This window comes from Alternaria hordeiaustralica (genome assembly GCF_023758085.1).
Source record: "Alternaria hordeiaustralica strain BMP 2776 chromosome Unknown scaffold_3, whole genome shotgun sequence".
Taxonomy (NCBI): Eukaryota; Fungi; Ascomycota; class Dothideomycetes; order Pleosporales; family Pleosporaceae; genus Alternaria; species Alternaria hordeiaustralica.
Window position 1 is genome coordinate 1,560,857 of NW_026056775.1, and position 23,319 is coordinate 1,584,175.

Genomic DNA, 23,319 nt, shown 5'->3' on the forward strand with positions numbered 1-23,319 from the left:
CATGGCAAGACGTAAGATAGTAGACGTAGGATTCGTAGAAACATTGTTATTAAGCTGAATGTCTGATTCTTATGCGGTTTACGCAAGTGAATTTGAAGATAATCGGATCATCCATCCCATGATTGATGAAGACTATCTACATGATTTCTGTGGACTTGATCGCACATGGCTTCATCAATGCTACAGGGCGAAACCGAATGAGCTATCAATCTATAGACAAGCATTTGATTCAGCCCGAGTTACACGGTCTGGTATGCTTCGCATTCTACGCCGGGTCAAAAGTCTCAGGGCCGCTATACTCACAGGTACACTACTGCTACTGTCCACCCATCTTCAACTGGAGGGGAACAGCACCGGTGAATCTAGACAAACCATCCTACGTCAGATCGCTCACGGAGATATCTCGAGCCGCAAGCGTACCGCACACGAACCGCGGTAGCGTACCGTAAGATTCCAGTGGTACCCTTCCACATGACGGGCGTCTGGCTCGCGACAGCGCAACGTCAGAAACGTGTACCGTACCACGGCCTCGGGGGTCATGATAGATAGCGCATGTCTAGCGATGATCACATGTGTCAATTCCATACTGGGCGTTTCTCCGCCAAGTAAGGCAGGTCTGGGTGTTGCGCTTTCACAAGGAATGTGTTTTCCGACGGGGAAGGACCGTGTTGTTCGGTCTATCAGCTGCGATGGTCAGTATGCGACAACTGCTCCACATTACCTCTTTCTGCGATGTGATCCAGTTTCCTACGTTGATACCAAGAGATAGAACATCCAAGAGCTGTATCGCGGTTCCGCAGTCTTAGATGAAGCTTGGTCTTCAGCCATCCATTTTCCGTAAATCCAATAACATGATCGGTCCACGATGTGAACAATGCGGGGAAAGATGGAGCCGTCTGGCAATCCCGGTTAGACAATCCACACGTTATCAATTGCGGAGAAGGTCCTGCAAGGTACGGACATCGAGCCAAAACGACGTGAACCAGCATGAATAGTGTGTTCGCGGCAGTGGGAGGCTCCAATGCGTCAACCCGGAGGCGTGGTGTAGGCGGGATCGCGGTGCGCCACCAGCGGTACCGGGATGCTGGCGACGGGATCAGTTGAACGTTTTGGGATGTAAAGAGCGATGTTATATATCGCGCACCGACGCGAACATGGCTGGAGATGGCCTGAGGTGTCGTCTTCCCTTAGTCGAAGGTCCGAGATAAGCTCAATGGTGTTGCAGCGTTCGAGGCACGGTCATGTAGATGCGCATAGGATCTATGATCCGAGCGAATCGGCGGCTGTCTGCCTCGAGAACCCAAGTTTTCCCGCGGTCTGTTGTCAAGGATGTCTGTAGCTGCGCCGAAAGCCTGGCGATAAGACATGTAAGACATTAGGCCCACCTCACGACCGAGTTCCTGGGTCTCAAGGCCTCAGATTCAGCCTGTGAACATTGACCAACCTTTGATGCAGGCGACTGCGTGCGTGGGTGTTGGTGAACTGATACGGGTTGATAGTGGCGTACGCGGGGGCTGACGCGAGGCGCATCGAGGCAGATATGGTGGGCTGGCGCGCATCGCAACAATAGCGGAGAAACTTTCGGAAAGCATTGCCAAGCGCTTTAATATGTTTGTTCGATGCACGCATGTAAATTCGGGAGACTCTTCGGAGGCCAGGTAGATGGAGTGGAAGCTGCAGATATCTTGCTCTACTCAATACACGCAGGCGAAATGTCGATCGACGTTGAGAGGTAATTGCGACCGTGCCTTAGTGAGACAAAGCAACTATCGCCTCGGACCGTATGATGCTAGGTAAGCCTGCGCGTGACAACAGACGTACCGCAGCGTTGCCAATAATAGTAGTGTCGCGTGGGAGGCCTCGTACGGATGTGTCGCATTGGATAGTCGTCCTAGCAGTGTCGCTTAGGCTATTGCAGCGGATGCCACAATGAAGACATCACAGTCGAAGCTCAATGCATGTTGTCGCTTGGGTATCTTTCTCCGCCTCGCTGTTTGTCGCATGGGTATAGCGGAGGTCGGTCATCATTCGCAAGTCGCTGTTGCTCGAAATTCGCAGAATGAATGGGTATTGATTTATGTTAAAGCGCAGCCAGTGCTCATAGGCTTCTGGCGATAGAAAATCTATCCAATGACGTTAGATCATGGCAGAACATCTCTGCTATACAGGTTTCGCTGAGTCGCTGAAAGCAATTCAAACAGCACGCTTGTCCACGGGGACGTTGCGCTTCAGTCCGATGAGCTGAAGCATCTCGGTCCAGAAGCCGACAGGCGGTGTGATGAAGGAGGCCTCGTAAGCGTCGATGAGAGGAGCATCCCAGACAAGGTCAACCTCATGCGGCTTCAGCCACTTCGTCCTCTTGAGGACCTTCCAGAACACGAACAGGATCGGAGCAACACCAACCATGGTGTAGTACGTGAAGAAAGACTCGATGGAGAATTCTCCCACAAAGGTGCTGTATCCGTACACGAATACAACGCAAATTTCGAAGCATAGCGCGAACCAGGTACCGTAGGGCTGGAAGTAACCGCAGTAAGGGAGGGTCTTACGGTCAAGACCCTGGACCTTGCAGGCCTTGTAGAATGCGAGGTAGGTACCGCACATGACGATGTAGTTGATGATACCTCCGGCGGTGATGATGTTGACGAGCCAGGTCAGGACCTTGGCGGAGTCGGAAGACAGCTGGAGGAAGGACAAGAACGGGAAGATCATGACTACCGCAAAGCAGTAGATAGGAACACCGTTCTTGGTGCACTTGCGCAGGAACTTAGGAGCGCGGCCCTCGATCGCGAGCGAGTACAGACTGCGAGTCGCACAGTACGTGTACGTGTTTCCGGCAGAGAAGATACTCGTGATCAAGAGGGCGTTGACGAGATGGGGAAGGCCACCAATGTTGAGGTTCTTCATGGCGATGACGTAGGGAGACGCGGCAGCGCTGCTCTCTCCTGCCTCCAAGACACTGACGAGCTCTGGGTCGTTGTAGGCTAGAACAACGCCAACGCAAAGAGCGCCGAGGATGAAGAAGGCACCGAATCGGAAGTAAACTGTCTTGAATGCAGTCTTGATGTAGGCACGTGGGCGCTTGGCTTCACCGGAGACCATGGAAATGTACTCAGGACCAACAATGCAGAAGGAAGCAGCCCAGAGGGAGCCGAGGAAGCCTTCGAAACGATCAAGGGAGCTGCCGCCGGGCATTGGGCCCGGGTCGCGCCAGTGTCGGAAACCGTAAGCATCCTTCTGGGGGTTACCTCCGACCATGGTGATGAAGGTGAAGCAGTAGAGGATCAGGATCAGCAGAACCTTGCCTCCAGAGAGCCAGAATTCAGCTTCACCGTAAGCCTTTACAGCCAAGATGTTGCAAGCACTAAGAGCGATTAGTTCTTGTCCCTCACATAGGATACTACCCTTAGGGCAAACTGGTAGGTCTTACGCGTATAGGACAATCACGCCCGCACAGACAGCAGCGACTGGAATGTCATCTCTCCAGAACCGCAGCACAATGTTAAGGGCCGTGATCTCGAACGGGATCAGCAGAGCCTCGTAGAAGAAGAAGTTCCAGCCAGCCATGAAGCCTAGGGACTCATCAACCCATTTTCCAGCCATTCGGATGAAGCCTCCGGATACAGGCATGAAACTGGCCATCTCGGCCATGGCGTTGTTCACGAGAGCGATGATGCAAGAGTATCCAGTGTATGCGAGGAGTAGACCGAGGGGACCGCCCTTGTTGAGAGCACCACCGATTGACACAAACAGAGCAGTACCAATGGAACCACCAATAGCGATGAGCTGAATTTGGCGGTTACCAAGGTGACGCTGCAGGTCGTCGGAGTTGTCGGTCATCTGGCCATGTTGGATATCGTCACCAGGATACGCCTCGCGGACGTACTCTCCAGAATACTTCTTGTCTTCGGCCATGGTTGCAATGGGGGGTTTGTCGCTTTAGGCAGAAAGGGAATTGTCGCAAGGGAGTATTGTCGCGTATGGAAAGTCGCTTTGGTATGGGGTTTGTCGCTCTGGAGTCGACGCTTGGGGGAGGGATCGACTATCAGTCGCGTGGGGGAGCAGCAAAAGCTACGACAAAATGAGGTGCACTGGAAGCCAGTGAACGGAAGGAAGGCTACAACTTGGTAGAGGAAGTGAGATTGCCCTTGGTCGGAGCCAGGACCCTGGGGTGAAGGGCGCGGTACTTATACGGAGGACAGGCGCGGCACACCCAGTGTGCCCTGTCTGTGGATCCTCTCGGTGGTGAGCGCTGCGATGCCACTACGAGTCCAAAGAGGTTTGGTGGGGCGCTAGGCGACCGGCGACGACTAACGCCCTGGGGCGTAGTCCATGTACCGCAATTCTGGGCATGGGATTCGACGGTACAGAGTTTTCAACCCACCCCGGCTGCACTGCTGCGTAGCGACCCCGCTCGTTTTGTCGCACGCGAATGGAGATGCGCCTTCCCTCAGTAGCGGCGTCGACGGCACCACCCTACTGCGCCGGCCTGGCCAAGCCTGGCTCAGCGACGCAGCGGAAACACCTTGTTCGCCCATGGGCAAGCGCGCCTGGGTTAAGCACTGGGGTGGGCGACCAGGGCCCAGGTCCCTCGCCGTTCAAAGACAGTTAAGGGAACGTAATCCAGCGTGGCGGGCCTCCGGTGCTGGCGAGTGGCTGCATGCGAGCATGGCGATGCGAACAACAGGTAGCGGGCCATTTGTCACACCAAGCTCGTGGGTTTCTGGGGTCGGGCGCGATTGCTTCTGGCGTGGCGCTTTGCGGCTGACAGCTCGCATCTTTTGTGAGAAACAGGTCGTCTGATGCCGCCAGCTCCAAGCATGGGAGCCGCATAACGAAGCCTCTGGACCGGCTCTCGGCTGATAACAAGGAAAGAACGCCACGGTGCTTGATTCGTGTTCGCCGCCTTAGATACGTTGAGAGATTGGCATTGCGGGAAGCCGAGCCATGTACAAATCAGATGACGGCATCGCGCGTGAGAAGTACCGGTGGCCCTCGTGGGTGCCCTGGACGCTGCAGCCGGCACACAGTTCTGAATGCACAATAGGCGGCATCGCGGCATACGTCGGTCCTTCTCAGTCTGCCATGGAAGTTGTGTGCGACATGAAACTGATAGCCATCTTGGGGGTTTGCTTCGGCATTTTGCGCTGGCCGTCTGAATGTGGTCGCAAAGAGCGCGGCGCCTTGGGGTCGGAATGTGGAATCTGCCTACAGGTAAGTTGCCTTATGCACAGCTTCGAAGATCCGCAGCAGTAGCGAATCCCAGGAGATATTCTGTGGAACACTCCCACTGCTCAAGCCTCGAAGGTGATAGCGCTCAGCCTCTCGCATCAGCGTGCGGTCGCTGTCTGCCTAAAAGCAATGGCTTCTCGGCATTGCCCCATCGTCGGCTGAGCGGCAATCGCGTCGTGTCTGTATTGAAGTCCGAGTCGTTTAAGATGCGAAATGATGATATTGTGGTGGTTTCAATGAGCAGGAGGTGAAGAGAAGAATGGAAGTCACGACAGCAACTTGGTGATCTTCTCTCCGACTCCGGCGCCGGCTCGTCGTCGGTTCGTCGCTCCTGCCTCTCTCCTGCCAAACCTCTAAGAAGGAAGCGACAGCGCACAACACATCTTCACAGGCATGGACTCAGCAGGACAAACTACTTAGTATGTCTCTCTATTGATGCGCGAACAGCCGACGACCCTGAAAGACTACATCTATCACCTCGGCAGTACCACCTTGCGCTGGAGATGTCCAGCGGCGTGTGTCTTGGCCTATAGAGCATACAACTTATCGACCCGATCTGCTTACTGTTATCGAAATATCTCCATCGACGATGCACTTTCAGATCGCAGGCTCGCTGTGGCCGATACGTCGAGGCTGTGTGCCGCTGCATGTACATTTTCCTTCTTCGCTAAGCCTTACGATACACACATCTAGATCACTACCGCCGCTTTTAAGTGGTGTGCCACAACACCATCCTGACGATCACAGCTTTTCCGCGGCATTACAACGCACATTTCTCGACCATCGTACTCTTCACTTCTCTGCGCCTACACCATTTGGAGCGAGTCACGCTTCGGAACAAAGACCCTTCGTCGTAGTCATTTCTTATCGGTTTACAGCTGGTGGAGACGAAGGGTCTCCATTTTCGACCCAGACCCACTCTCACTCCCGCCGTTCCGCGATGCTCCTGGACGGACCCTGGAATTGAACGCAGGAACCGAAGGATGTGCGGCTTTTACATGATCCCAGTCATCAATCGAACATCCTTGGACCTTTGTCTATCGAGGTAGGCGATACCTGAGACTACCGCCTACACGATATTGTTGAAGTTCCCGAGGGAGAGACTATCTTTCCAAATCTAGTATACCAACATCCCAGGCTCGGTTCGTCGCAGTATGGATATTTGCCTTTTTCTCAAGCCACGCAGTCGCGTCACAAATACCCGATCTCGCTCATCTTTAAACTTCATTTTCGGGTGCTCAAAGCGAAAATGGGCAGATAGGTAAGTCAAGAGCTGCTTCTTGATACAGGTATTTGCAGCTTGAGCTGGGGCTTAGCAGTGATCTGCCCCGCTCCTGCCGCCTGCCTCTTGCCCCTCCATGATACGTTGGCTGCGCCTGCGCTTTACGAACCTCAGCCTCACCAGCTTAGCCACGAGGTCCCTCTTGCAGCCTGAACAGCATCTTGAATCTAATTTCTGCACGCATCTGGCATCACACGCGCTTTTCTCCTCATCCCTGCAGCCTCAACTAGTACTTGTTATCACCGAGCATCTCCTTACTCCAAGATCCCTCTCCAACTCGCGTCGCACAGCTGTGATACGTTCCCTCACAAGCCTCCGAGTGTTCTTGTTACAAATCGCGCCTACAACGAAGCTCCACGTCACCTATATTGCGCCTCGAAGACTGCTGTGCGACCCATCTTGCATCAATCTCAGAACGAATACTCTGGGCAGACATTTACACCAGTCTTGCGTACCTATAAAGCCTACATCAATCCTGCGAGTTTCAAGTATTGAACAAAACCAACATTGAACGCGCCAGAGAGCACTAAACATCATGTGTCGGTGGTTCGCATACATTTCACCAACGGAGCCATGCCTTCTTTCTGACGTCCTCATCACGCCAGACAACAGCATCAGCAAGCAATGCTCTGAGCACTATCTCCCGAAACTACTGCCGCATAACGAGGAAAAGGATCTGGATGACTCCCCAGATGAGTTGATGCGTATGCGCAACTCATTACTGAACATGGACGGGCTTGGCATTGCTTGTACGTACTACAATACCTTCTTAGATCATCGTACATGTTCTCTGTTGTATGGCGGCACGGCACCGATGTGCACAGCGGTCACACTCACTCCATTTAAGGGGAGAACCGGACACCTATGTCCGCAAAGCACAATTTTTCGTTAGTAAAAGGACAGCCTAGGAAGACTACATTGCCTTTTTTAGTGTACAACCCTCGGCTTGTAGGGCAATGTAGACTTTAGGGCGTCTGTCTAGTCTTTCCATTGACTAGGGTGTACCCTTCATAGGTGATCTCCAAGGATTTGGAGTTTTACGAATGCGAAACGTGATGATACAACCAGTCGGTTGACAACTGCTCACATTCACCCAGGGTACACCACAGCGACCTCATCCTACGTTAAGCACGTCACCGGCCCCCGCCCCGCACTCTACAAGTCCCAATCCCCACCCATCAATGACTTCAACTTCAAATCCCTGTGCCACAACACCGAATCGCAATGCGTCTTCGCCCATATCCGCGCCACAAGCGGCTCCGTGGTAACGCAAGTGAACAGCCATCCCTTCGTATTCGGCCGCCACGTCTTCATGCACAACGGTGTCATCTCAAACTTCTCGTCGATTCGCCGCGAAATGACCTCGCTTCTCTCCTTCGACGCCTACTGCAACGTCCTCGGCAGCACAGACTCCGAACACGCCGCCGCCCTTTACATGACCAACCTAACCAACAGCAGCACCAAAGAAGCCTGGGAGAAACCCTACCCCCTCAAGAAGATGCTCGAAGCCATGCAAAAGACCGTCGTTCAAATCCTCACTTTGCAAAAACGCACCCTGGGCGAAGCCAACACGCCCAATTCCCTCAACTTCTGCACCACGGACGGAACGAAAATGCTCGCCATCCGCTTCCGCAACCACGTCTCGCAGCAGCCGCCCAGTCTCTATTGGTCTGAGTTTGCGGGTCGTACGCTCAATACGAAGTTCCCTGGTGACCCGGATAGTAAGGATGGCGGGAGTGCGGATGCAGGAGGGGAGATTGGTGAGGCTGGTGCGATGGGTAAACATACGATTATCGCGTCGGAGCCTACGACGTATGATGAGAAGGAGTGGAATTTGATCAAGAGAAATTGCGCGTTGATGGTCGATGAAGATGGGATTGAGCGGGAGATCGAAATTGAGTATGATGATGAGCTGAATGCGAGGGATCCGAAGTTTGATGGTCCGGCTGACGTGGTGGATGGTAGTGGTGATGGACTGATGGCTTGAGATTCATACACACCAGCCTAGAAGGAAACCGAACACCATGGAGCCTGTATGACCACAAGCCTGACTAGTTCTACTCATTTTATCCTAGTGTATTTTGCACATCTTGTGAGTTGTGTTTTCTTGCATGAGGTATGAGGTGCGTAGATCATGTTTATCTGCTGTTTTAGCTTGAATGATTTCGTCCCTGTAGCCCTTACGCGATGTCTCCTTTGCTCAAGGTTAGTTTTAATGACAAACATACATGGGTTCTTCATCTTGGATCTGACAGTCACCTTTCGCATCGGCGACTTGGACGTAAGATATGTTGTTTGATATTATTACCGATCGGACGCTATTAGATCGAAGACAGACTATGGTACAAAGGCGTCCAGGTATACGCGGGAGGTATCTGACAGGTGCCATTGTTGTCGCGAAAACGATTCGCCTTCGCTAAAGTTAAATCTCAAAGTCGATCAAGTGCAAATCCACTCATCTCAGCGATCACCTATACCCAGCCTCACCGCTCCACGGTATACCATCCGGTCTAAGTCCCATAGCTTCTTTCTGCTCCATCTGCTTCCTCAATTCAGCTTCTCGTCTCGCGTCTTCCACATACCGTAACCTCTCCCTCCTAGCCTTCTCCTTCAACTCTCCGAACGGATCGAATCGCTCGCTCTCGGGGTTCTTGAAAGGATTTTGCTGCCAACTTCCGCGATCCGTGAGCGTTGTGCTTCTGGGCCTGTTGTTCAACACATCGTACGCTTTGTTGAGAGGTGGATCTGCGAAAGGATTTGGCGTTGGTGGTACACGGGTAGAGCGTTCTGTGGATACGGTTTCGGGGCGGGAGTATGGACCTGGACCGAAAAGAGTGTTGCTGCGATCGGTAGAGCGGGTGAGATGAGCGGTTGCTCCGCCAGCATTTCCGCCATTGAGGCGCGCGAAGATCGAAGACGCGTCGCCTACATGTGCAGTCTCCGGGGGTGGGACGTGATCGTTCGCGTATGGATTGAACGTCTCAAACGGCGGACCCTTGTCAATGTAACTGTGCCTCCGCTTCCGGCGCTTGATGAAGACGAATCCGGCAACTAACAGCGCTAATGCACCTATTCAACAATTAGCAACGATCTGTAACAGCGACAATGACGATGACTGACCAAGTACGCCAAGGACAATTGCTGCAGTCATGGCCTCTTTAGTCATGATAGGCTCTTGTTCTCGTTGTGGCAGCCTCTGGGGACCGGCGTTTCCGTCAAGTTCTGGCTCGGCTGTGTTTTGGGGCGGCGAAGTAAGAGATATCGGAGGCATCGAAGATCGCTCCGGGTTCCCTGTTGGCATGACTTCCTTGACGATTGTTGACGTTATGGTAGGGCGAACGGCGGTAGACAAGGTGGTTTCGCCAGTGATCTGAGGTTGTGCTGCGTTGTTACCACCAGAAGGGCCGCCGAAGGTGAATGAAGGTACAGACGTAGTCGTAGCATCACTCTCTCCTGATGATGTTGGCATTGACGGAGCGGCAGTTGGATCGGGTCCGAGGGTTTGGACGGGCCTTCCCGTGGATGTCGCTGTAGCACCGCTCTGTACTGGCGAAGGTGGCTCCTCCTCGTCTTCGGATTCCGAGTCCTCGCTCTCCGATATGTCACCGCCGACTGTAGATGGGCTGCTGAATGGTGAGTCTGGACTCTCTGGGCCTTCCTCCTCCTCGCCCGCAGCGACAGGCATCGTACTCGCGATAGGATCGTCGCGACGAACGCGTCTTGGGAAGATCTTGACCGGCGATGGTCGTCGAAGTTGATAGCGAGCCATGGTAGATATGATGAAAGGTATTAAGTAAATGTACGCTGAACTGCGCTCGCGCAAGTAATATCAACAAACTATAGTAAAGTAAACAATGTCCCCAGGACTAAGAACCGAAAATGAATGTATCCGGTCGACGGAGAAATGAAAATAGTACCTGACTTCCTAAGGAACGATGATCCGCATCAGTCAAGAAGTGGAAAGGAAAGTGAAGCAATGGAGATGGAGACGCCAATGCTATCAATGTGGGATGACGGCTTGGGGGCTTGCCGTCAGGGTCATTACCCTCAGTCGCATAACGTCTCCAAAGCGCGAATCAGTGGGTCAGCTCGGAGCTACCTTGATCCCCAGCGCGGTGCGGAGTATGCCATTGAAACGGCTGTTCTGTTATTGGGCCATCGTTGTTGTCCTTGAAACTAAGGCTCACCTACTGCCACAGTATACAGTGTGCGATCGTCAGGAAAGGAGTATGAAACTGTCGACACGAGCGATGCTAAGACATGCTCTGGCCAGGGAGCTTTGGTTGCGCGGGTTGCGATTGGTCCCGGGGAATACGTGAGACGTCTTGGCGGTTTGACCTGACGATGATGGATCGCGTTGTGCTTCAGCACCTCCACACACGCGGCGGCGGCATATGGGTCGTTAGAGCCACACGCCGGTCTTTTCGTGCAATTTGCGGGTTAAGGCGGTGGTTCTCGAGAGTAAAGCCATGACGCGCTTCGTGGGCCCAGCGCGCGTCAGAGCTGTCTAAAGACGCGTACATCGGACGTTCATCCAACGGTGGGATAAACCTAAACGCGCCAACGAAGAACAGCAAGGAAAAGTCGCGTCAGGTACTTCAGCGGTCGGTATCGCAATCCTCGGGGGTGGTGAGGCACGTACAACCGCTGGCCTCGGGAGGTGAGGAAGAAGGAACGATGCCCCCGAGAGTGGCGCAAGACCCTGGTCGATAAGCGAGGCATTAGCATGATCCGGCCGCGGGCCACCGCTTCTCCGCTGAACTTCTGCATCAACACGTTCGTCTCCTCAGGCCATTTCGCGCATCATCTACTGTCGCGTGCTCACTTGCCTTATGGCACCAGGTGGGACCTGAAGTCACTCATGGAGTACGTCATAGCTTCATGGCGCGAACTGTCGGCAAACTGGATTTCATGCTCGGGCGACCGTACGATGCACGTTTTCCAGATTGACATCAGCAGCCTCAAGTCGAATATTGAAGATGGGTATATTACGTATCGCGAAGTCTATCAAAGGTTCTATTTACGATCATAGTGCAGATGAAGAGGAAACGATGAGCCGTGCTTCGAACGTCATGTCGGGACCGCCCGATCCATACTTTGGCCCAAGCACATCTCATAGTACACACCCTTCTTGTCAAGTAGTTCTTGATGTGTGCCACTTTCCACAATCTTTCCCCTCGCGAACACCATGATCATGTCCGCATCCTTGATAGTACTGAGACGATGCGCCACCGCGACAGTTGTACGTCCACTCTGCGCTTCCTCGAGCGCCGCCTGAACTACCCTCTCGGATTCAGTATCCAGTGCGGAAGTAGCTTCGTCAAGAAGCAGTAGGCGTGGCTCGCGGATGAGTGCTCTGGCGATGGCGATACGCTGGCGCTGCCCACCCGATAGTTGCGTGCCTCTACTACCACACATCGTCGCAAAGCCGTTTGGCAAAGATGCAACGAAGTCGGATATGTTCGACTGCTTGGCTGCGGCTTCGACCTGAGCGTCAGTCACGTCGACTTCAACACCCATGGCGATGTTGTCCCGGACCGAGCCTTGATATAGGACTGGCTCTTGCTGGACCAAAGACACACCTCGGCGGTACTTGCGTGGACAGAGGTCCATCAACGGAGCGCCATCGCAGGTGATACGCCCCGCAACGGGATCATAGAACCTCTCCAAGAGCGAAACCATTGTTGACTTCCCGCAGCCTGAAGCGCCGACGAGAGCAATGAATTGACCGGGGCGGACATCGATATCGATGCCCTCCAGGACCTTGGCGTGGGGCCGAGACTTGTACGCGAAAGCAAGGTCTTGCACCTCAATGTGCGCTGGACTCTTGTCCTTCTCGTCGTCAAATGGCGGCTTTGATGCGTCTTCCTGCACTGCAGGCTTCATTGCCCGCAACCGAAAAACGTAGTTGGCCGCAGTGGCCGACTTTGTGAGACTCGTAGTGTAAGAGAAGAAGGCTGCAGCTGCCTCTCCAGAGAAAATGACACCGATGAAGACCGTGAAGAATTGGGTAGTCGTGTATTCTCCCGTGCTGATCAGTCGGCCGCCGTACCAAAAGCCCAGGGCCATTGCCAAGAATGAGATGGACTGCGTCAGTGCGTACCAAAACATGGTCCACACCAAAGCTTTGATGCCGTCTCTTGCGACACCTCGTAGTCGATCTTCGTACCGGGCGAGGATGTGTCTTTCGAGCGCGAGACTGGAGACTGTGCGAATGGCGGAGACTGCTTCGGATGCGAGTGCAGCGCTGCTGGCGAAACGTTTGCCCGTAAGATCTTCTAGCTTGAATTCAAGTCGAATCCTGAGGTACCCAGAAAACACGATTGGAGGCATAGCTGCGCCAAGTCAGTGTCGATTACTGGAGAGAACTGAGAAGTGATACTTACCTCCAAAGACAACTACAAGACCGAGCTTCCAGCCAACCACGATGGCAAGAATCGAGGAAGAAACGATGTTGACGATGTTGATGAAAATGAGCATCAGGTTGAAGCCCATAAGGTCGCGCAGTGCGTCAGGGTAGGCTCCGAGTTTGGAGGCGAGCGCGCCGCTTGCATTGTCTTGATCGTCGAAGAATGCCATGTCTTGCTTGAGGACAAGGTCGAAGATCTCGCGTCTGTATACCCTGGCGACAACCTGTGCGACAACGTTGCTGGCCCAGCCAACAGCGCCATAGACAACAAGATTGCCGATTGCGACAACGAAGAACATCAAGGAGTAAAAGTCGCCCTGTTCTACTGCCCTCTTGGAAGACAGTTGGAAGGCTTCGACGACGCGAGAGAACAGGATGGCTTGAGCTGGGTAGGTCGCTCCTGTGGTAGGTCAGTAACAGTCGAACAAGAAACGAGTTGACAACTTACCTCCAGCTAGTGTTGCAATTCCCAATATGAGAAAGCACTTCCAAAGGGCACCCTGTTCCTTGAGCACTATCCAGGCACACTTCACCAGGTTGTAATTGATGCCGTCTTTGTCGGAAACTTTCGCTTCTTGGCCGATAGCGGATGCTTGAGTCTGCGTCCGTACTAGATCAATCTTCTCTGCGGCAAAATCTTGGTCTTCCTGCTCTTCGCCCTCTGCTTGGCCGAGGTCCTGGGCTCTGACGAGACGAGCGTATGCACCACCAGCAGCGAGAAGCTCGTCGTGTGAACCCTGTTCAACCACAATTCCAGCAGCCATGACTGCGATGTTGTCGGCATTGCGAATGGTAGAAAGCTTATGAGCGATGACGATGGTTGTGCGACCTTGAGAGACACGCTCAAGTGCTTGCTGTACGATCTTCTCTGCCTTTGGGTCCAAAGCGCTGGTGGCTTCATCCAAGAGAAGGACAGTTGGCTCCGAGACGATACTGCGCGCGATGGCTAGTCGTTGCTTCTGACCGCCCGAGAGGTTCATAGCACGCTCACCCAACTGCGTGTCATAACCCTATTCAACGTTAACAATCCATATGCAAGTATCTGAGGAGCAACATGGCTCACCTTTGGCAGCCGCTCGATGAACTCTTCGGCATAAGCGTTCTTGCAGGCCTTCTCTACGAGCGCTCGCTGCTCGCTCTCGGGCAAGTTGGCCTTGTCGGTGCCGAACAAGCCGAATGCGACGTTTTCGTAGACAGTACCGGAGAAAAGCACTGGTTCTTGCTGTACTAATCGGATATTCGTACGTAGCCAGGTGAGATTGAGCTCTCGTATTTCAGTACCGTCGAGGTATATGGCGCCGCTAGCCTGATCATACCATCGCTCTATCAAGCCGATGATTGTCGATTTGCCGCTGCCTGATGCTCCTACGAGGGCTGTAGTCTTTCCAGCAGGCGCAGATAGCGTTAAGCTCTTCAAGACTGTGATGTCAGGTCTAGCGGGATAGGTAAAGCTGACGTCTCGAATCTCGACAACACCTTGACACACGCTAGGCACCTTGCCATCAACACTCAAGGGATCAATCTCGGACTTCCGATCGATGGTTTTGAATAACTCGTCGGCAGAAGAAGAGGCCTTCGTCAGAGATATGATCTGAGGTGCTATTGTTGTCATAGCGGTTGCTGCGACAATGACAGCGAGGATGACGGTAAACACGTCGCCTGTCAACGGATTAGTACATAATAGTATCAATCGGGTAGATCTGAGGAACAATTCGTCCCAGGTTGGTGCTTCACATACCACTCTCTTGGACTTCGCCCCTGGCCCACATCCGGATGCCTTGCCAGAAGGCCAGACCATAGCCCGCATAGATGCAGAAGAACTCGACTGAGAACATGACGGCATAGTTCGGGGACTTCTTCATACCAACCTCCTGGGCATCGCCAAGAAGCTTGTCATACTTGCTGGACAGCAATGGATGAAGCCAGAACGCGTGAACCGTGCGCACAGTCGCGAAAATCTCTTCCGCAAGTTGTCCGGCTTTGGAGTAAATCGGTAGCAATTGATTCTCGTTCTTGGTATCAATGCCGATGGAAACACCGACAACGATCATGATTGTAGGAACGATGCTGATCGTTATCAGGGTAAGTTTCCATTGGACGATGAAGGCGATGATGAATGCTGAGACGAAGGTCGATACACCTTGAACGGTCAACGTGAGCTTCTCCGATATACCGTTGTTGACATTGTTTCCGTTCGTCGTAGCCTGTGTCGTGACCGAAGCGGCTTCATCTGAGTCGAAGTATGCGATGTTCTGGCGGAGAATACTCTTGATGAAGTCCAATCGTAAGGCCTTGGTGGTGCGGATGGCTGCGATGGATACAAATGCCTGCGAACGTGAGCATGCTTTCACGGATGTAGCTTGTTAGTCACATACCGAGTGAATGTAGACGAGACCAAACTTCGCAACAAAGAGGTAGATGAAGTACAATGTGTATTTGTTCACTTCGGCACGATATTGCGCTGGCGTGATCGAGCCAGTCGCGAACCCAGTGAACGTCGAGATGAACTTGCCAAAGACCAGATCCCTGTGTGATGGAGGATTCCGTTAGTGTGTGATTATTGATTGATCGACGATAGGTCTTGCGAGAATCTTTGACCGTCCTTGACACGTAGTGTGAGGCCCGGACAACTTTCCATTGATGTTTATCATTTCACATGAACGAAACAATAGCAATGCGCAATCATCCAGGCCACCACGTTTCGAACATTGATGGAGGAGACAAAAGATCGTGATGTGTGCATGTCTCTTACATTAACGGAAGTAGTGTTCCAGCGGCGATGGCTGCAACGAATGCGATGGTGTTGAGGATCCAGCTTGTACGATCTGCATACTTGAAGATGCGCTGGTATGTCGTGAGCATCGTGTTCCTTCTAATTTGTTCAATACACTTACGACGTAGCCACCCATGCCACCCTTTGGCTCTTTAGACGTGACATCGCTTTTGACTGTCGGCGCCTTGCTTGTCTTGACGTCATCGCTGGCGCGCTGCTCGGGCGTGTCGACCATTTCTTTACTCGTCGACATGTTTGGGGTGAGTATTGCAGTCCTTGGACGATTGGACTGCAGTGCGCCACATTGATATCTGAAGCCATCTCGTCGAAGTTGCGCACATAGCTCATGTTTGCCGGACTTTGCAAAGTCCGGATCCGCGGTGAAAAGGGCGATCAGAGGGCGCGTCGCAAGCGGCTGAAGATTTCCCAAATGGCGCGGGATACGAGCAATGCGAGCCAATCGGCAAGTCCCGGGCCTTGGCACAGTCACGAGATCGCGCGTTCTTCGTAGTGATGCCTGGTGAGGCCGAATGCTGCATCTAGACTTCAAAACCCTGTATCTTCGACACTCTGGAAGGTTTAGTTGGTGAGATATTGGACTGCTGCCTGTCGGTGCGAGATTTCTGCTGTTAGTGATGACATCGTTGATAGTTCCCACAGCCCCGGGTTCCGAGAAGCCCGCGCTCCGATAAAGTCCACAATATCCGCCACTCTTGCACACCACGCGTAGAATACCGCGGCTCGGATTGCGTAGCCGACAATATGGAAGACGACGATATGGATGCGTCGCTTGATGGGCCCATGTCCAAGCGTGCGGTAAGTCGCATGAGCCAGCCACCCAGATCAGCGCCCAGATTGACGACCCACATCTAGTGCGATGCCTGCCGGACACGCAAGATACGTTGCGACAGAGGCGTGCCATGTTCCAACTGCAAGGCAAGCAAATTGAGTATGATTTGTTGGGCCTGAACTTGAAGTTGCCGCTGATTCGTGCAGCTTGCAAAACAGCTCCCCCTCAACAGAAAGCGCAGCGACAAAGGGTTCACATATCTGAAGAATAGTACGTCTGAACCGCTTCCAAAGTGGACCTCGCTGCTTGTGGCGTCAGCCTTACCCGTCGACCGTTCTTTGCCCCGCGGCCAAACAATCGAATCGTGCTGATCTGGCGTTGAGTAATCTTGTTCGAGCTGACTCGATTTAGCGAGAAGAAGATTGATAGAATTGAAGACCGCTTAGCTGGTATTGAGAATGTTCTTGCCAGTCTCGCAACGAAACTCGGCAGTCTGGACCTCCAGAAAGACTCGCATGAATCCAGCAGCCAATCGCGGTCGAGCCGAGTTGGCCCTTCAAGGAGTCCTGGAAGTGTCCTCGTCGAAGCCCCCACACCCGCGCCATTCGAGGGCGAGAGTTCTATCAATAGCCAGTCAGACTATGCTCGCGAGATGCTGGCACGAGCGATCGGGAGTACACCCTCTATTGGACAGAATGAAGAAGTCAAGTTGGCACTTACTGCTCTTTCGGAGATGGTCTCTCAGCACGGCCAAAACCCTGCAACTTCCAACCCCTTGATCAACCAGTCACTTGTCGATATTGACCCATCGAAGCTGGAACGACCGCCTTGGGAAACTGCGTGCTATGCTTTGGAGAAAGCTAGTGGTATGTCTACAGACTTTGCACCCTTCAAGCCGATCTGACATGACCAGAATATCCAACTATGGCCTTCGCAGTGGTGTTTCCGTTCTTGAGAATGGCCAATCTCAAAGACATCTTCTATGATGTGTATCATAACCCAGAAACTTGTAGCGCCGCTCGCCGTGTGCTCACGTTCGGCGTGTTGGAGAACGTGTTCAACGAATTCCGGACCTTGCCACTGGTCAATATGGACACCGCCAACTATCAATCGTACGCCATCATAAGTCGCAGGCAAACAGAGGTAGCACTGTCGCAGCTGGCTATATTCTTACCCGCAACTTTCGAGAACATCATGGCTTTGGTACTTGGCGCTGCGCAGGCGGTCGAGATGTGCAAGCCATCTCTTTGCTGGATCATGATATCCAGTGCTGCGGGCTTGTGTCAGAGCTTGGGCTATGTAAGCATTCATGTGCAGCATGCGTGTGAGCAGACCGCTGACTTCCTGCATTTAGCATCGAATCAACACTATGATAGACGACAATCCCGAAGACAGACAGACGAAGATCCATATCTTTTGGATGATCTACATGCTTGACAAGACGCTTTCGCTACGTTTGGGCCGCTCAAGTATCCTCCAGGACTGGGACATATCGTTACCATTTGTACTATCCAGCGACAAGCACGCCGAATCAAGCGCCTTCTTGTCGTACTGGATTAAGGTTGCGCGAGTCCAGGGCCTGACATACGAGAAGCTATTTTGCCCTGCCGCCTTTGCAAAATCGACGGAAGAGCGCACGCGAATCGCGATCGAACTTGTCAACAGTCTTAACCAAGCCTGGTACGAGCGTGGGGATGCGTCGATCGTCGACTTTTCGCAGCAAGGCCAAACATATCATCTCGGTACGCCGAGATCGAACAAAATAGGCAACAGTCCAAATGAGACACCACTCCCGTCTCAATACAAGCGCTATGTGCACAAATCTCTGGGTAAAGAAGGACCAGAAGTCAACGAATACGTTCAGGGTAAGTTTCACCGCCTGCGAAATTTGAACTCCACTGACTTTCTTGGTTGAAGGCTCTTTCGAGAGAGTCCAAGACATCTTCTTCCACTCCGATGTCGTCATGCACTATTCCACCTGTGCGCTCATACAGCGCGCGGTCAGTCCAGGAAATATGAGCTTTAATCAGGAGTGCCTCGAATCCTCGAGAGCGGCCCTTGTCGCCCATATGAGGGCTAGTGCACAGTTCAACAAAAAGGGCCAGGAGGACTTCTGGTCGGGATATGTACACTGGTCGGTTCTTCAGGCACCGTTCACACCGTAAGTCACTTGATTCTTTGCAGCGCACGGTCGCAGCTAACTCATACCTGTAGTTTCATCGTGATATTCTGCCACTCCATCCAAAAGGCCGATACGTCCGACGTTGAGCCAGATCTAAACTCCCTTTCCGAGTTTGTCGGCAGCCTGGAATCTTGCCGCACGATTTCCGAAGGCGCAGACAAGCTCTACAAGATGTGCCATCTTTTCCTACGAGTTGCCAGGCTCTACGTCACAGCTAAGAAACAGGATGCTGCGTCAAGATCACGGGGAATTATGCAAAATAACCAGTCAGGGTATTACACGACCGTTGATGGCACGCAGCTGGACCTCAACGCAATGTCTCAGTTCGATCCGTATCTTAGTGCGCTTGGATTGATGCCTGATATCGCATGGCCCACGACATATCCCAACGCTTCGACTGCAGCCACAACGACCGCGTTTGAGCAAGGCGAGGCGATGAATAACATGGATGCCGTTGGTTCGTCAGGCTTCGGATTTGGAGCGTCTCAGGGAAATTCCAATCCCATGCAGGACTGGTTCTCCGGCTCACGCTATCTCATGAACCTTATGGAGCCAGGCGACGATCTACAAATGCCGGATCTAGACCTTTAACACACGTCATCAGGGAGGAAGACATGGTTTCCGGCGTTTAGAAGACGGTGGACTGCTTCGGCGGCTATTCTGCTTGTCACTGACATATACCCCACTCTTGACATTGCTAGATGTCCATTATTTGCATTCATACTCGCGCTTCATAGTGAACTATTTCGCTAGAGAGTTTCTAATCTGCCTGATTTGTTGGCGTCATTGCATACCATTCTAGACTCATAAAAGCCTGTATTTCATAGCATCCTGAAGTTCAGCCAAATGGTCTACGATGACATGAGTGCAAAAGCGAGCCGACGTCGCAGGTTTCCTTGCACCCACATACTGATTCGCGCTCATAACCTTGCCCATCTCAGGAAGGACGTCATCGTTGCAGCCACCGACCAAAGCGATTTGACAGCGATTCATGTGCCCTCTGCCCAAGCAGTTGGAAGAACAAAGCATGATGCTGCATAACAAAGGTGCGCAAGCGGTGCGAAATACCCGGACTGTGATGCGAAACTGAAACAGCCTGTTTCATATGGGGAAGAAGAGCTTGAGTGAACAACATGCAGCATGCAACAATGGCAACAAGGGTGTTCGATCACTCATCACGAGCATTTGAATTGTTACATGATCATGCTGCTCCACTCGTTGATGTGTTGTCGATGCTATTATTCTATTTACACGCGCCGTCTCCAACCGGCAAGAAAGCCAAGCCTACACATCAAGGTCCGGCATCGCATTGTCGTTGGCCCAATCCTTGATCTTGTCAAAGTTCCTGCATACATGGTGACTCTCGTAGTCAGGCCAGTATCCCTCCTTGCCCTCTTGCGGGTGGAACGTGAAGACGTTGACGTCAGAAAGACACATGAGGTTCATGCGGAGGATCTCGATGCAGTGATCTAGATGCGCCCTGACCTTTTCAGGCTTGTCGTTGGTGTCGCTCCACCAGAGCTTGGGGTAGTAGTCGGGGTAGGTTGACATGCGGAGGAGGTTGAGGCAGTGCAGTTGGTGGAAGACTTCTAGTCCGACTCGGTAGCCTGTTTCGCCTGTCTTGGGGTCGGTGACTTGCAGGGCGTCGGCGGGCTTTTGTAGCTTGGGGAAGTCTTCCATGGAGACCATTTGGTCGGGCACTGTGCTGTGTTAGTGATGGGGTTTGAGTGGTGAGGGCGCGGGTATAGAGGAGTAGGGATGGTGACTTACGATATGCGACGTCCATCCATGCGTTCTCTACATCATCGGTGATACCGACATACTTCGAAGAGTTCAAAGGGTTGGGTAGTTCAAACTTTGTGTGGCTATACTCGACGACGTGTTTTGCAGGCGCTAGGTCATATCAGCCAGTATTCATCAAAGGCACGATTAAGATCTAAGTACTTACAGAAGATGTCGAACTGATCCATTAGCTTAGCCGCTGAGTGGCCCGAGTAGTCTTTTTGCGACATAACCGAGCATAGCAACGACAGCATTGACACTGTGAAAAGGAACAGGTTGAAGAGTGTGAGATAGATGTAGCTTCTCCGCCGTTGCCTATCATCGCTTTGGTAGGGTGTTGTGATGAAAGCGGTATTCTCGGCATCGCCCTGCGATGAGCTGGAGTCGGTGTATTTTTCCATGATGTTTTTCGATTGCGCGAAGAATACAATGAATGGAGTGAAAGCACAATAAAGTGATGTTGAAAAAAAGAAGTATTAGTCGACCTGCGATAGAGAATAGAATGCTGCGCTCAACGCTTGAACAAGACGAAGGTGAATGGAGATGGAAGACCAGCGAGCGAGTAAGTGAGAGACGTTGGCGCGAAAGACTATGGTAGACCTGCTAACATCGACCCCCGATACGTTCTCGGTATCGCCATGGGTAGGTCACCGAAACACGGAACATCTCAAAGGGTGCCGCAATGCCGTGCAGGCCGCTTTCTCCAAGGCGTCTTGTTCCATCTGCCCAGGCAACATTAGCCTTGCTCCAAGGCATCAAGCTTTTACCAAGCCTTCTGAGACGCAGAAGACGGGATCGTCGCCGCTTTTTCGTTGGTTCACCTGTTGCATGGGTTTCGAAGTGGACACTTAGCCAAGACTGGATGTTCATAATTCGGCACCATCGTTTCAGCTTGGCGCGCCAGCCAAAACGAGATTCTTACACTGACATGACACGCACATGGAACAAACGTCCCAACTGCATGATGACAGAATAACGGAAATAACGTCAAAAGTTGCCAGGGCTGGAACAACAGAACCGCGGCTGCGCGCCAATGGTTTCCGACGTTAAACCCTTTCTGGACTAGTCTCGACCAAATGAGTGGTCAGTTCCCGAGGACCAACAGTCTCTATCAAAGCAAGCTCCAGATCGCATTGGCGATGCGCGAAAGGTACCCGGTGGGTGTTGTCGCGGAGCCTGAGGCAGGACCTCGTAGCCTGGCGGCTGGGTTGGACATGACCGTGTTCTCGAGACACCGACAGGCCTTGTCGACGGCTGGCGGTGTCGTTGGTGGAGACGCCAGGCCGTCAAGACTTTCTGTGTTTGGCTTCCCATGCAAACGCCTTCCATCGCCATCGCATCGAAGCGAGCACAGTGGCTTCCTGCAGGCGGCAGGTGGGGTGCCACCTCCGCTTCTGTGCCGTAGGCAATGCAACATGTCTCAGGAGTTGAAGGCGAGAGTGAGCAAGCATGCAACCGCCGTGCCTACCAGGAGTCGAGTTGACCTATAAAGCATCTCGAAGCTCCAGAAGTAAAAGGCATCAACGTTGAACGTGCTCATTCCTTCTCACATCCTGCTCAGTTCTGTTTCATCCATTCTTCTCTGCTGGCAGATCCATTCTTTCAACCGATTCCAGACTCAGTTAAACTTTATTCAATATGAGATTTACCGCACTTACTCTTTTGGCCCTGGGTGCCTCAACCTCTGCCTACGTTGTGCCAAACAACAAGCAAGCCGTTGACAATGCTGTCAAGGCACGCATGCCAGTAAGTTATGCGATGATCCTTGGCATGTCATATACTTACAGTTCTCCAGGGAAGCGGACCTGTCCACACATCCAACCTCGTTGCTGCCCTTGCAGACCGTGGAGTCGAAGCCCGTCACCACAAGGGCAAGGGTGGAAAGGCTGGCGGTGCCGGTGCTGGTGCCGGTGGCGCCGGCGCTGGTGGCTTAGCCAAGCTCTTCGGCCGTGATGCTGAAGAGTTGACCCAGGAAGAGGACGATGCTCATTGGGCCGACCTCCACACTCGCTCTCCTCATCACAAGGGCAAGGGCGGAAAAGCTGGAGGTGCTGGAGCCGGAGCCGGAGCCGGTGGCGCTGGCGGCTTGGCCAAGCTTTTCGGCCGTGATGCTGAAGAGTTGACCCAAGAAGAGGACGACGCTCACTGGGCCGACCTCCACACTCGCTCCCCTCACCACAAGGGCAAGGGCGGAAAAGCTGCTGGAGGTGCAGGTGCCGGTGGCCGAGGCAAGCTCAACAACCGCCAGGCCGAAGAGCTCACCCAGGAGGAGGACGACGCTCACTGGGCCGACCTCCACACTCGCTCTCCCCACCACAAGGGCAAGGGCGGCAAGGCTGCCGGCGGAGCTGGTGGCCGAAAGGTCAACAACCGCGAAGCCGTGCCCGAGCCCCATCACAAGGGTAAGGGAGGCAAGGCTGGAGGTGCTGGCGGAGCCGGTGCTGGCGGTTTGGCCAAGCTCTTCGGACGTGAGCCTGAGCCACACCACAAGGGCAAGGGAGGCAAGGCCGCTGGTGGTGCTGGTGGAAAGGCCAAGCTCAACAACCGCGAGGCTGTCCCCGAGCCCCATCACAAGGGCAAGGGAGGTAAGGCTGCTGGTGGCGCTGGTGGTGCTGGTGGTGCTGGTGCTGGCGGTTTGGCCAAGCTCTTCGGACGCGAGCCTGAGCCGCACCACAAGGGCAAGGGAGGCAAGGCCGGAGGTGCTGGCGGTGCTGGCGGCAAGGCCAAGCTCAACAACCGTGAGGCTATGCCTGAGCCTCACCACAAGGGCAAGGGAGGAAAGGCTGGAGGTGCCGGCGGCAAGAACAAGCAGAACAACTAGACGGACATTGCACCCTTTGGACTTGCCACGATAGATGTTAGGGGGCAG

At 53.1% G+C, this 23,319-nt stretch overlaps 6 protein-coding genes across 6 annotated transcripts; 3 read left to right on the plus strand and 3 right to left on the minus strand.

Moving 5' to 3' along the window:
- Positions 1 to 2,193: 2,193 nt before the first annotated feature.
- On the minus strand, positions 2,194 to 3,915 carry J4E84_002667 (uncharacterized protein; the record flags this gene model as incomplete). The annotated part of the gene is made up of 2 exons (XM_049385288.1): positions 2,194 to 3,364; positions 3,431 to 3,915. 2 exons carry the CDS (start codon positions 3,913 to 3,915, stop codon positions 2,194 to 2,196), a joined length of 1,656 nt encoding a protein of 551 aa, XP_049247311.1.
- A 3,134-nt stretch (positions 3,916 to 7,049) lies between these two features.
- Positions 7,050 to 8,501, plus strand: J4E84_002668 (uncharacterized protein; the record flags this gene model as incomplete). Its single annotated transcript, XM_049385289.1, has 2 exons — positions 7,050 to 7,263; positions 7,612 to 8,501. The coding sequence occupies 2 exons, from the start codon at positions 7,050 to 7,052 to the stop codon at positions 8,499 to 8,501; spliced, it is 1,104 nt and encodes a 367-aa protein (XP_049247312.1).
- A 3,083-nt stretch (positions 8,502 to 11,584) lies between these two features.
- On the minus strand, positions 11,585 to 15,949 carry J4E84_002669 (uncharacterized protein; the record flags this gene model as incomplete). Its single annotated transcript, XM_049385290.1, has 8 exons — positions 11,585 to 12,849; positions 12,901 to 13,323; positions 13,372 to 13,933; positions 13,987 to 14,582; positions 14,662 to 15,250; positions 15,299 to 15,449; positions 15,676 to 15,767; positions 15,818 to 15,949. The coding sequence occupies 8 exons, from the start codon at positions 15,947 to 15,949 to the stop codon at positions 11,585 to 11,587; spliced, it is 3,810 nt and encodes a 1,269-aa protein (XP_049247313.1).
- A 509-nt stretch (positions 15,950 to 16,458) lies between these two features.
- J4E84_002670 (uncharacterized protein) lies at positions 16,459 to 19,259 on the plus strand (the record flags this gene model as incomplete). Its single annotated transcript, XM_049385291.1, has 7 exons — positions 16,459 to 16,512; positions 16,693 to 16,850; positions 16,898 to 17,352; positions 17,400 to 17,710; positions 17,841 to 18,351; positions 18,404 to 18,647; positions 18,701 to 19,259. 7 exons carry the CDS (start codon positions 16,459 to 16,461, stop codon positions 19,257 to 19,259), a joined length of 2,292 nt encoding a protein of 763 aa, XP_049247314.1.
- Positions 19,260 to 19,952: 693 nt separating this feature from the next.
- J4E84_002671 (uncharacterized protein) lies at positions 19,953 to 20,851 on the minus strand (the record flags this gene model as incomplete). The annotated part of the gene is made up of 3 exons (XM_049385292.1): positions 19,953 to 20,368; positions 20,439 to 20,561; positions 20,617 to 20,851. The coding sequence occupies 3 exons, from the start codon at positions 20,849 to 20,851 to the stop codon at positions 19,953 to 19,955; spliced, it is 774 nt and encodes a 257-aa protein (XP_049247315.1).
- Positions 20,852 to 22,088: 1,237 nt separating this feature from the next.
- Positions 22,089 to 23,271, plus strand: J4E84_002672 (uncharacterized protein; the record flags this gene model as incomplete). The annotated part of the gene is made up of 2 exons (XM_049385293.1): positions 22,089 to 22,196; positions 22,246 to 23,271. The coding sequence occupies 2 exons, from the start codon at positions 22,089 to 22,091 to the stop codon at positions 23,269 to 23,271; spliced, it is 1,134 nt and encodes a 377-aa protein (XP_049247316.1).
- Positions 23,272 to 23,319: the final 48 nt, after the last annotated feature.